General features: G+C 42.0%; 1 protein-coding gene and 1 long non-coding RNA gene across 3 annotated transcripts; both read right to left on the minus strand.

Moving 5' to 3' along the window:
• Window positions 1-208: 208 nt before the first annotated feature.
• LOC124283815 lies at window positions 209-12,550 on the minus strand. The gene is made up of 10 exons (XM_046719839.1): window positions 12,238-12,550; window positions 10,992-11,318; window positions 9,812-9,970; window positions 5,918-8,092; window positions 5,550-5,620; window positions 3,352-3,416; window positions 1,905-1,990; window positions 1,509-1,607; window positions 1,240-1,310; window positions 209-623 (listed from the first exon to the last, which is right to left on the minus strand). Exons 1-10 carry the CDS (start codon window positions 12,461-12,463, stop codon window positions 354-356), a joined length of 3,549 nt encoding a protein of 1,182 aa, XP_046575795.1. The 5' UTR covers window positions 12,464-12,550; the 3' UTR covers window positions 209-353.
• On the minus strand, window positions 2,261-2,695 carry LOC124283818. Of its 2 annotated transcripts, none has more exons than XR_006900410.1 (2): window positions 2,670-2,695; window positions 2,261-2,357 (listed from the first exon to the last, which is right to left on the minus strand). It is a non-coding gene; the product is annotated as an uncharacterized LOC124283818 (long non-coding RNA). The 2 variants fall into 2 exon arrangements; XR_006900411.1 differs by lacking the exon at window positions 2,670-2,695 and adding an exon at window positions 2,391-2,413.
• Window positions 12,551-12,877: the final 327 nt, after the last annotated feature.

Consider the following 12,877-nt stretch of genomic DNA (forward strand, 5'->3'; position numbering starts at 1 on the left):
ATAAGCCAAGGGATATAACAAGCCAAAAAAGCATTTATTACAAAAACCAAAGACATCATAGAAGATACACGTTAAATTGTTTTGCTGAAGTCAATATTTTAAATTGATGTGATCTTATGGGTTTACAAATTGAGGAAGATTGCTTGCCCTATATATGGTGACCCCATACTGACCCCATACTTTTTATCGACCTGAAAAGTAGCCATGGTCTTAATATTTCGAGTAAGACTATGGATACTTTTTACAGGGGAGATAAAAAGTAGTTGCGTTATGGATTTATAAACTAATATGAGTTAGGAATAGGTACTTATTGATTCCTTGCCTTAAATTGGCTGGTCCCGTACCCCCATTGTTTATACTACTGATGCTGCTGCATGATGTGATGTATCCCCTGTATTATTCTGTACATTAACATCAGCTCCAACCTTCAGTAACACATCTACACACTCTGTAGATCCCCACTTTGCTGACCTATGAAGGGGTGTGTCACCGGTATTGTTCTGTACATTAAGATCAGTTCCAGCCTTCAGTAACACATCAACACACTCTGTAGATCCCCGTCCTGCTGCCCTACGAAGTGGTGTGTCACCTGTATTGTCCTGTAAATTAGCATCATATCCAGCCTTCAGTAATACATGTACATACTCTGTAGATTCACACATTGCTACTGCTGCTTTATAAAGTGGTGTGTCACCTGTATTGTTCTGTACATTAACATCAGATCCAGCCTTCAGTAACACATCAACATACTCTGTATTTTCACACATTGCTATTGCTGCTCTATAAAGTGGTGTGTCACCTGTATTATTCTGTACATTAACATCAGCTCCAGCCTTCACCAACACATCAACACACCATGGAGGTCCCCACACTGTTGCTGCGTTATGAAGTGGTGTTTCACCTTTATTATTCAGTACACTAACATCAGTTCCAGCCTTCAGTAACACATCAACACACTCGGTAGATCCCCATTATACTGCCATATGAAGTGGTGTTTCTCCTGTATTTTCTGTACATTAACATCAACGCCAGCCTTCAGTAACAGATGAACACATTCTGTAGATCCCCATTTTGCTGCGTTATGAAGTGGTGTGTCACCAGTATTTTCTGTACTATAACATCAGCGCCAGCCTTCAGTAACACATCAACACACTCTGTAGATACCAACTTTGCTGCTGCTGCTGCTCTATGAAGTGGTGTGTCACCTGTATTATTTTGTACATTAACATCAGCTCCAACCTTCAGTAACCCATCAACATACTCTGTAGATTTCCACCTTGCTACTGCTGCTGTATGAAGCGGTGTGTCACCTGTATTGTTTTGTAAATTAACATCAGCTCAAACCTTCAGTAACACATCAACATACTCTGTACATCCTCGTCCTGTTGTCCTATGAAGTGGTGTACCACTTGTATTATTCAGTACATTTACATTAGATCCAGCCTTCAGTAACACATCAACATACTCTGTAGATTCCAACTTTGCTGCCCTATGAAGTGGTGTGTCACCTGTATTATTCTGTACATTAACATCAGCTCCAGCCTTCAGTAACACATCAACACACTTTGTAGATCCCCGTCCTGCTGCCCTATGAAGTGGTGTGTCACCTGTATTATTCTGTACATTAACATCAGCTCCAACCTTCAGGAATACATCAACATACTCTGTAGATCCCCGTTCTGCTGCCCTATGAAGCGGTGTGCCACCTGTGCTATTCAGTACATTTACATCAGGTCCAGCCTACAGTAACAAATGACCACACTCTGTAGATCACCGTCCTGCTGCCTTATGAAGTGGTGTGTCACCTGTATTGTTCTGTACTTTAACATCAACTCCAGCCTTCAGTAACAAATCCACATACTATGCAGATCCCCGCCCTGCTCTCCTATGAAGCGGTGTGTCACCTGTATTATTCTGTACATTAACATCAGTTTCAGCCTTTCCTAATACGTCAACATACTCTGTAGATTCCCACTTTGCTACTGCTGCTCTCTGAAGTGGTGTCTCACCTGTATTATTGTGTACATTAACAATAGCTACATCCTTCAATTACACATTAACATACTATGTAGATCCCGATATTGCTGCTGCTGCTCTATCAAGTACACCGTAGGTCCCCGTCCTGCTGCTGTATGAAGTGGTGTGTCACCGCTATTATTCTGCACATTAACATTAGCTCCAGCCTTCAGTAACACATGAACAAACACGTTAGGTCCCCACACTGCTGCTGCTTTTATGAAGTGGTGTGTCACCTGTATTTTTCTGTGCATTAACATCAGCTCCAGCCTTTAGTAACACATCAACACGCTCTGTAGATCCCGATATTGCTGCTGCTGCCCCTTGAAGTGGTGTGTCACCTGACTTATGCTGTACATGAATATCAGCTCCACCCTTCAGTAACACATCAACACACTTTGTAGATAACCATTTTGCTGCTGCTGTTGTATGATGTGGTGTGTCACCTGTATTATTCTGTACATTACCATCAGCTCCAGCCTTCACCAACACATCAACACATCATGGAGGTCCCCACACTGTTGCTGCGTTATGAAGTGGTGTGTCACCTGTATTATTCTGTACATTAACATCAGCTCTAGCCTCCAGGAACACATCAACACACTTTGTAGTTCCCCACTTTGCTGCTGCTGTTGTATGAAGTGGTGTGTCACCTGTATTATTCTGTACATTAACATCAGCTCCAGACTTCAGTAACACATCAACACACTTTGTAGATCCCCGTCCTGCTAATGTATGAAGTGGTGTGTTACCTGAATTGTTCTGTACATTAACATCAGGTCCAGTCTTCAGTAACACATTAACACACTCTGTAGATCCCGATATTGCCGTTGCTGCTTTATGAAGTGGTGTGTCACCTGCCTTATTCTGTACCTCAACATCAGCTCCAGCCTTTAGTAACACATCTACACACTTTGTAGATCCCCATTTTGCTGCTATTGTTGTATGAAGTGGTGTGTCACCTGTATTATTCTGCACATTAACATCAGCTCCAGCCTTCACCAACACATCAACATACTTTGTAAATCCCCGTCCTGCTGTTGTATGGAGTGGTGTGTCACCTGTATGATTCTGTACATTAACATCAACTCCAGCCTTCAGTAACACATCAACATGATCTGTAGATTCCCACTTTGCTACTGCTGTTGTATGTATGGTGTGTCACCTGTATTATTCTGTACATTAATATCAGCTCCAGCCTTCATCAACACATCAACACACACTGTAGGTCCCCGTCCTGCTGCTGTATGAAGTGGTGTGTCACCTCTATTATTCTGTACATTAACATCAGCTCCAGCCTTCAGTAACACATGAACAAACACTGTAGGTCCCCACACTGCTGCTGCTTTATGAAGTGGTGTGTCACCTGTATTGTTCTGTGCATTAACATCAGCTCCCGCCTTTAGTAACACATCAACACGCTCTGTAGATCCCGATTTTGCTGCTATTGTTGTATGAAGTGGAGTGTCACCTGTATTATTCTGCACATTAACATCAGCTCCAGCCTTCACCAACACATCAACACACTTTGTAAATCCCCGTCCTGCTGTTGTATGGAGTGGTGTGTCACCTGTATGATTCTGTACATTAACATCAACTCCAGCCTTCAGTAACACATCAACATGATCTGTAGATTCCCACTTTGCTACTGCTGTTGTATGTATGGTGTGTCACCTGTATTATTCTGTACATTAATATCAGCTCCAGCCTTCATCAACACATCAACACACACTGTAGGTCCCCGTCCTGCTGCTGTATGAAGTGGTGTGTCACCTCTATTATTCTGTACATTAACATCAGCTCCAGCCTTCAGTAACACATGAACAAACACTGTAGGTCCCCACACTGCTGCTGCTTTTATGAAGTGGTGTGTCACCTGTATTGTTCTGTGCATTAACATCAGCTCCAGCCTTTAGTAACACATCAACACGCTCTGTAGATCCCGATTTTGCTGCTGCTGCCCCATGAAGTGGAGTGTCACCTGTATTGTTCTGTACATGAACGTCAGCTCCAGCCTTCAGTAACACATCAACACACTTTGTAGATCCCCATTTTGCTGCTGCTGTTGTATGAAGTGGTGTGTCACCTGTATTATTCTGTACATTAACATCAGCTCCAGACTTCAGTAACACATCAACACATTTTCTAGATCCCATTCCTGCTGCTGTATGAAGTGGTGTGTCACCTGTATTGTTCTGTACATTAACATCAGATCCAGCCTTCACGAACACATCGACACACTTTGTAAATCCCCGTCCTGCTGTTGTATGAAGTGGTGTGTCACCTGCATTATTCTGTACATTAACATCAGCTCCAGCCTCCACCAACACATCAACACACCATGGAGGTCCCCACACAGCTGCTGCGTTATGAATTGGTGTGTCACCTGTATTATTCTGTACAGTAACATAAGCTCTATTCTCGAGGAACACATCAATACACTTTGTAGATCCCCATTTTGCTGCTGCTGTTGTATGAAGTGGTGTGTCACCTCTATTATTCTGTACATTAACATCAGCTCCAGACTTCAGTAACACATCAACACACTTTGTAGATCCCCGTCCCGCTAATGTATGAAGTGGTGTGTCACCTGTATTGTTCTGTACATTAACAACAGGTCCAGCCTTCAGTAACACAGCAACAAGCTCTGTAGATCCCGATTTTGCCGTTGCTGCTGTATGAAGTGGTGTGTCACCTGCCTTATTCTGTACGTCAACATCAGCTCCAGCCTTTAGTAACACATCTACACACTTTGTAGATCCCCATTTTGCTGCTACTGTTGTATGAAGTGGTGTGTCACCTGTATTATTCTGAACATTAACATCAGCTCCCGCCTTCAATAACACATCAACACACTTTGTAAATCCCCGTCCTGCTAATGTATGAAGTGGTGTGTCACCTGTATTGTTCTGTACATTAACATCAGCTCCAACCTTCACCAACACATCAACACACTTTGTAGATCCCCGTCGTGCTGTTGTATGAAGTGGTGTGTCACCTGTATTATTCTGAACATTAACATCAGCTCCCGCCTTCAATAACACATCAACACACTTTGTAAATCCCCGTCCTGCTAATGTATGAAGTGGTGTGTCACCTGTATTGTTCTGTACATTAACATCAGCTCCAGCCTTCACCAACACATCAACACACTCTGTAGATCCCCACGTTGATGCTGTTGTTGTATGAAGTGGTGTGTCACCTGTATTATTCAGTACATTAGCATCAGCTCCAGCCTTCAGTAACACATCAACAGATTTTGTATATCCCCGTCCTGTGGCTTTATGAAGTGGTGTGTTACCTGTATTGTTGTGTACATTAACATCTGCTCCAGCCTTTACTAACACATCAACACACTTTGTAAATCCCCGTCCTGCTGCTGTATGAAGTGGTGTGTCACCTGTATTATTCTGCACATTAACATCAGCTCCAGCCTTCACTAAAACTTCAACACACTCTGTAGATCCCCGTCCTGCTGCTGTATGAAGTGGTGTGTCACCTGTATTGTTCTGTACATTTACATCAGATCCAGCCTTCAGTAACACATCAACACACGCTGTTGATTCCCACTTTGCTGCTGCTGCTCTATGAAGTGGTGTGTTACCTGTATTATTCTGTATTTTAACATCAGCTCCAGCCTTTACTAACACGTCAACACACTTTGTAGATCCCCACTCTGTTGCTGTATGAAGTGGTGTGTCACCTGTATTATTCTGTACTTGAACATCAGCTCCAGCGTTCAGTAACACATCAACACACGCTGTAAATATCCGTCCTGCTGCTTTATGGAGTGGTGTGTTACCTTTATTATTCTGTACATAAACAACAGCTCCAGCCTTTAGTAACACATCAACACACTCTGTAGATCCCAACTGTGCTGCGTTATGAAGTGGTGTGGTACCTTTATTATTCTGTACATGAACATCAGCTCCAGCCTTCAGTAACACATCAACACACGCTGTAGATATCCGTCCTGCTGCTGTATGAAGTGGTGTGTTACCTGTAACATTTGAAGCTTGGTTGACAATTGCTCCTTTCGTCAGCAAATAAGAGACAACTGCTGGGTTTCCTTCACATGCACTGGAAAGAGGAGCTCTTCCATCAGGTGACATCATATCAACAGTAGCACCCTTCTCAAACAGTATCTCAACTATATGTCTGTTCCCGACCTCACAGGTTCTGCACACAGCACTGCTGTCAACCACTGCTCCTCTGTCTAAAAAATAACGTACCATGTTCGCGTTCAGGCTCAATGCAGCATATTTAAGACCGTCCTGGTTATCTATGTAACATCCTCTGTTAACCAACAGTTCCACAACATCTAAGTGACCATTCCGTATGACAGTGTACACACTGGGGCTCAGGAATGGTCCACGATACTGATTAACTTCCACTCCCATGTTAATCGCATGCTTCACAGCTGATGTATGGCCATTTTCACAAAGATAATTAAAAACAGTTTGGCCTAGAATGTCTCTTGCATTTAGGTCGGGGTGTAGAGACAAAATCTGATTGACAAACTCACTGTCCCTGGTTTCTGCTGCCAACATAAGAGGCGTGTTTTCCCTCCAACCGTATGTAGCATTTACCTCAAGTTTCATACGTCCACTGATGTATTTCAGTATACCGCATGCAGCATTCGTGCACACACCCAGTAAAATGTCCCTTCCTTCACTCTGGGTGAATGAGATATTTTCTGCCTCCATCATATATTTGATGAGATGATGTGACTTGTTGCTGGAAAGTAATTCACAAAATGACTCGTTTGATGAGTTATCAGTTAGTTTCACAATATCAGATGCACTCATGTGAAACTGGGTCTTCAGGCAGTCCATTAGCAAGTCGACAAAGTCTGAATAACAAAGTGACTGGTGTGATAAAACATGCGACAAATTGCTCCGTTGCATTTCACTTGCAAATCTTCTGGCCAAAAGTTTAGCATAAGTCCATGAGACGTTTGCAACAAGATCTGTCTCACCAGCAACGTTTTTCTCTTTTGTCTCTTTACTGGAGGGTGTAAGACGAAGTCGCTGATTTATAAAGGACAAACTACAATTTTCAATGACAAACTTTGGTTGTTTTGTACTGAGAATAAAGGAAACACTGTCATATATAGACGGATGATCAAACACGTAGGTGTCATCTTCCTTCTTGAGGTAAGATCCAACCATATTATCAGCAGCTGCTATGTATTCATAACCGAAGTTATCATCCTCCTCCATTTCTTGTCCACTAATCTTTCCATCTCTTTTAATTATAGCCATGAACAGTGAGCGCTTTATTTTATCTGTCAAATGTTTATTCAAAGTTTTGTTGAGGAAATCCAGTGGCGCTTGAAAAAACATTTGCATTTCACGGTGAGTCCAATCCTTTTCATATGCTGCGACAAACATTTTACAGACATGGGGGAAGCCGTGTGGACAGTCTGCCTTACATATCAGAGACTCAGTTGACTCTTCGATGTCTATGTTTTTTGCTTCAGCATGAACACGCAATATCTTCCTTCGCTCATAAGAGGCTCTCTGTGAGGAAACTTCCACCACATATTGGGGACTGGAAATGTAATCTGCCATCCTTCCCAAGTCTGCCAATGAGGATTTCAGCACATAGTCACGACCTACGAGGATAATGATAGTTTCTCGTTTCACCTCTGTTTGATCAACTTTGGTCATCTGTGAAACCTTCTCACTTTTAGTAGAAATGCCCAAAACATCTTTTTCTGCATATGTGTCAGGATGTTTAACATCCACCATAGGTCGTAGACGTGGTCTCCACTTCGCCCACTCAGCTGCATCGAATTCCAGATCACCGAATATGTCATCTAACATAATTACAGGGTTCTTACAGGCCATCATGACCTCGCTGTATTCTTCTGGTGACTCAACTTGGTATACTTGTCTCCCCTGATTGTTAAGGTTTTTGAGAGCCATGTAGGCTGTTGTGGACTTCCCCTCTCCTGGTCTTCCTTTAATTGTCACCCATGTCGCTCCTCTGTCCAGCTTTTTTATCACTTGCTTGAGGGCGTCTGTCTCCACCATGTCTTTTGTCCATGACTGTATTCTGGATGCCGTCCTCTCTGTGGACACAAGGCAGATTTAAAACAATTATGAATGAAATATTTGCAACAGTTAACAAACTTAAGATTTAAACATCTTACTTCAGAAAAGGGAATCGAACCCGTGTCTTCGGCAGGACAAGCATACGTTCTAACCACTAGGCTACCCCACTGCCCTATACAAAAGTTACTGAAATTGTGTTAAGGCTCTTAAAAAAGACATTACCCAAATTTCGGTCATCTGTTGAAATCGCAGAAGACCTAAAGATTGCGTAAAGAATAAACACAAATCCGATGTTGTGCTAGGCAATGCCAGTAACAAGACGTGGCCAATAATCACTCGGATCACCCATCAAATTAAGAATATCAACAAAGTCATGCCTCTGGGACAGTGACAGATGGAGAGTAATAGATAGAGCAGCGTAACGTTGCTTGTCGATTCAACGAAACACCATTTCCTATATTATGGCGATATTTTCAGCAAAACAATCAAGATGTAGACTGCCCCCGCAACCATTTTTGTTTGTACCGATACCCAGCAATAGAAGAGCATCTGTGATAACAGTTTAATGAGAATAACGTGCCTACGGCCTCCGTGCAAGGTGAACAGCCTGATGACCAGTTAACCATGCTACTCGAGTTGTCTAGCAGTGTCCTAATCAGAACAGTGTTAAAATGTTGTCCAGCAAGATCCACTAATTGTTTCCCCACTGAACACGCCTGGGATGAAATGGAGCGACTTTCACAGCGCCATACGAATCGTCCAGGCAACACCTTTCTCGGAATGACTCTTATGGACGTTTAGTGATCTAAGTGAGGCAATGGTACAAGCCCTGCATCAATGCACAAGGTGGACACACTCGCTACAGACATTGTAAACATGCTGCTTCTGTACCCCCTCTTGTGCTGTGACAAATTTGCATATGCCAGGTGCGCTGTTCTTATTGACTTTTGATCATTACCAATCCTTTCGACATTTGTCTTATTCAGAACTGTTGACCTTTGAATCTAGTAATCTTGTCACTAACATGTGAAACGATGAGGATGAACTGAACCAGATAATGTTTCCTACACACTTCCACAGACAGGCTATCGTTTGATCAGGTTGATGTTTTCTGAATAATGTTGAGGAGTAAAACATTTTCTGCCCGTTTTAGTAACTGAATATATTTTAAACAACATACTTCTTTTTACACTGGCAAGTGTTAATCCAGTTTGCACACTTTCATTCTAAAGGGCCAACTGAAATAACTCTTTTACTGTGGAGTTTGATGTGAAACTGTTCAGGTGAATATATGAGATGCATTTAAGATAAGAAAGTATACTTAGGAGTATCACAATTATATACTATATAAGTGAGTGAGTGAGTGCGTGCGTGCGTGACTTAGCAGAACAACCCTATGACTGATATCAGAAGCATTCATCTAAAATAGTGGGAGGCCATGACATTCATCAACCTAGTTGGCGAACCTGGCCGTCTCACTAGTCGCCATTTAAGACAAGCATGGGTTGCTGAAGACCGGTTCTAACACGGATCTTCACGGTGAGACAAGCACGGGCTGCTGAAGACCGGTTCTAACACGGATCTTCCGAGTTAAATCTATTGAATGGACTTTACCATAATTTATTATCCATTACTGTACTTCCTTTACAGGTGTGTACATCGATTATATCAGTCTGGTTTGTACATTGCCACCATATGGACAATTATTGTGAAAACAAGTTTGTCAAATAACTCACTCCTGATCTTCTGTGTTGCAGTCAGTGGTTTCTCTTCTTCCTCTTTGTTGGTCGGAGCTGTACCGACATTCTGAGTTCCGCCAATGTTCAGATTCTTGCCCCCCTTCAGTGTCACATCACCAAAGTCCTGCCGTACTTGTATAAGGTTGTACTGCGTGACTGTAACAGATACCACATGACTGAAGCTTACATAGATATGTTCCATATTTGAACTTAGTTTCTACTAGTGATTCTGAAAACAGGTTATAACATCTGCAGACAAAAACACTAGTTTGAAAAAGTTGCACTGTTTGACTGCAACAGAAGTCATATAAGTGAAGGTTCAATATACTAACGGAAAAACGTAACTGCAGTAAAAAAGATTGCATTAGATAAAAATTATTTGAAAAGTTAAATTATTTAAGAATAACCCTAAGTAAAGCACTTTGCATGAAATTTGACATTCACATATTTACTGTCACGTCTCGAAACTGCTGTAGTGAGTGAGTGAGTGAGTTTAGTTTTACGCCGCACTCAGCAATATTCCAGCTATATGGCGGCGGTCTGTTAATAATCGAGTCTGGACCAGACAATCCAGTGATCAACAGCATGAGCAATGATCTGCACAATTGGGAACCGATGACAGGTGTCAACCAAGTCAGTGAGCCTGACCACCCGATCCCGTTGGTCGCCTCTTACGACAAGCATGGGTTACTGAAGGCCAATATTGTAACCCGGACCTTCACAGGTACAAAACTGTTGTAACAGAAGCCATATGACTGAAGGTTTCACAGATATATTCCATTTTTTTACTCCAATATCACTACTGATTCTGAAAACAGAGATAACTTCAACATATATTTTTGAAAGGCGACTGCCAAGTTACGTTTGTTCATAAATTGCTTCGATATCACTGAACACAGCTTGACAAAGACTTGTGCTGAGGTCAAACAAGCTTCCATGGAGGCTGTGTATGTTTATGGACACTCTGCCAAACACTGGCGACATTGATACCACAGCTTCAAAGCTAGAGATATGCTATACCTAAAAGGTAGGAGATACTGGGAATAGACAAAACGTGAGGTATTGGTAAATGTTAGTGATCTGATCTTATCTGGTGAGAAGTAGGATTCTAATGGTTGGTGAGATAAGTTGATAGTTTATCTTAAAGAGGTCAACAATATCGGGTAAACCCACCCACCTCCAGTAGAGTCCCCAGTTATTGGTACTTCAAGCAACCCAGAGGACTGTATCTGTGATACAAGAGATCCTGGTATTTGGTGCAGACGAGACGATGTTGACGGTGGTGTCAGGGCTGATGTTCCCAGGACCTGTGGACTTGTTTTCGGAACTACACAAGTTGTACTTGTGGACAGGTGTTGATCTGCTCTTCCATTACCATCACCATCACCATCACCATCACCACCTGATCCTGGTTCGAGTTGTTGTTGTTGCTGTGGTGCTGATGTTATTTCTCCCTGTGCTGGCTGACAACATCCCACAATGTGTTGTACTAGTGACTTCGTATCTACGAAACAAACAGTCCAATAACATAACACGAACAATGACATATGAATACTGACATTGTTAAAATGGCATAATGCACACACTACATAGTTTAAGTTTGTCACAGCAGGGGAATCATGATTGTAACATTCAGTCAGGCAATCTGGTTTTCACCACTACTCACAACACACCACAGTAGAGTAACAGGTAACCAATTGTTTGTATAATTTCATCAAATATTCATTGTTTCGTTTTGCTTGGCTAAACCTAGTGGAGCGTTTATAAACTTGTTCCTCATATGGGTATTCATATTCATGGCTGTTCATATTTCTGACTGTATTTCCTGTTACCACAGGGCTTTCAAAACCTAAATGGCCAACTAAATAGAGCCACGGATGTCTATAACTCACCTGAATTGTACGAAATAACATAACGGCTTACAGTGGGTAAAAGAACAATGGTTCACAGGACACAGCGGTTTACTTTTGACACAATCTACCGCTGACACAATACAATTATCTTTATCAAATGCGTATTCATGGATTGTTTATACAATTTCTGTTAACATTGGTGAACCCTTCTTACAATTCAAACCTAGCACGTCTAAACACTCAAATCTTGAACCTCTCTCAGCCAATGTCAGTTGGAATATTACCTCTCAGAATGTTGCTACAAAGATATGTACAACATAGCAGGGATAACTGTCAGTAAGTTTATAGTGAAAAGTGTGTAAAATGTGTACAGCAACATTGGTGCACGACACTCAGTTCAGGTTCAATGGGATTCATCGCCAGCATAATACAATGTTGTGAGAACTTGGTGATTATAATGGAGAGGTAAATACAGTCTACCATACTTCACTATAACATTCATTTAGGTGTGACTGTCGTTGCATCAAGAAAGTATCACTTGCTATAATTATTTCCTTAAGACACACATACCTTTACCTACAAGCTGATATGACTGTTGACGAACAGTCTGGAATTTGACCGCTACAGCACCTGCACCAAGTTGTGACATGTCTTGTATCCCATCCCCTTCTTCCTCGTCTGTGCCATCACTAGATCCGCCACTCTCTTCATCAACATCCCTGTTTTCTGCACCCTCCATGCCGGCTCCTTCACTTGCTCCTTGTGGGCAGCCCCTGGCAATACCTACAGGTTCCATATGTTCAACGTCTGATGACGTGTCTTCATCACTGTCTGTTCTGCGGTCTGCTGGGGTGCATCCCCCATTGTGTGTGTCCCTGTCATCGGTCGGTATTAGAGATGGTATAGGTTCTTACCGAAACGTCGCCACTGTTGAAATAAAGAAGTTGATCATCCATAAAGTTGTGTCATCACTCTCTATATATTCATAATGTATTCATAAAGGTTAATATAGGCCAAACTACTCAGAAAGTGAGTAGTCGTTATATTATAGACAGACAGACAGACAGACAGACAGACAGACAGACAGACACACACACAGACACACAGACACACAGACACACAGACACACAGACAGATAGATAGATAGATAGATAGATAGACAAACAAATTTGCTTATGATGCCGCTTTGGTTGGTTTTATTCGTCAATCG

The sequence above is a fragment of the Haliotis rubra genome, unplaced genomic scaffold (assembly GCF_003918875.1).
Source record: "Haliotis rubra isolate DU_JTF1 unplaced genomic scaffold, ASM391887v1 Scf322, whole genome shotgun sequence".
NCBI lineage: Eukaryota > Metazoa > Mollusca > Gastropoda > Lepetellida > Haliotidae > Haliotis > Haliotis rubra.

What these genes read in the sequence shown, in the direction of transcription:
- LOC124283815 (XM_046719839.1), bottom strand. Translation starts at nt 12,463, where the DNA reads ATGGAACCTGTAGGTATTGCCAGGGGCTGCCCACAAGGAGCAAGTGAA. An exon ending in TCATGTACAGAATAATAAAG is followed by an intron (nt 5,621 to 5,917) that starts GTACCACACCAC and finishes AGAATAATACAG; the next exon opens with GTAACACACCACTTCATAGA. An exon ending in TAATGTACAGAATAATACAG is followed by an intron (nt 1,311 to 1,508) that starts GTGACACACCAC and finishes AAAACAATACAG; the next exon opens with GTGACACACCGCTTCATACA.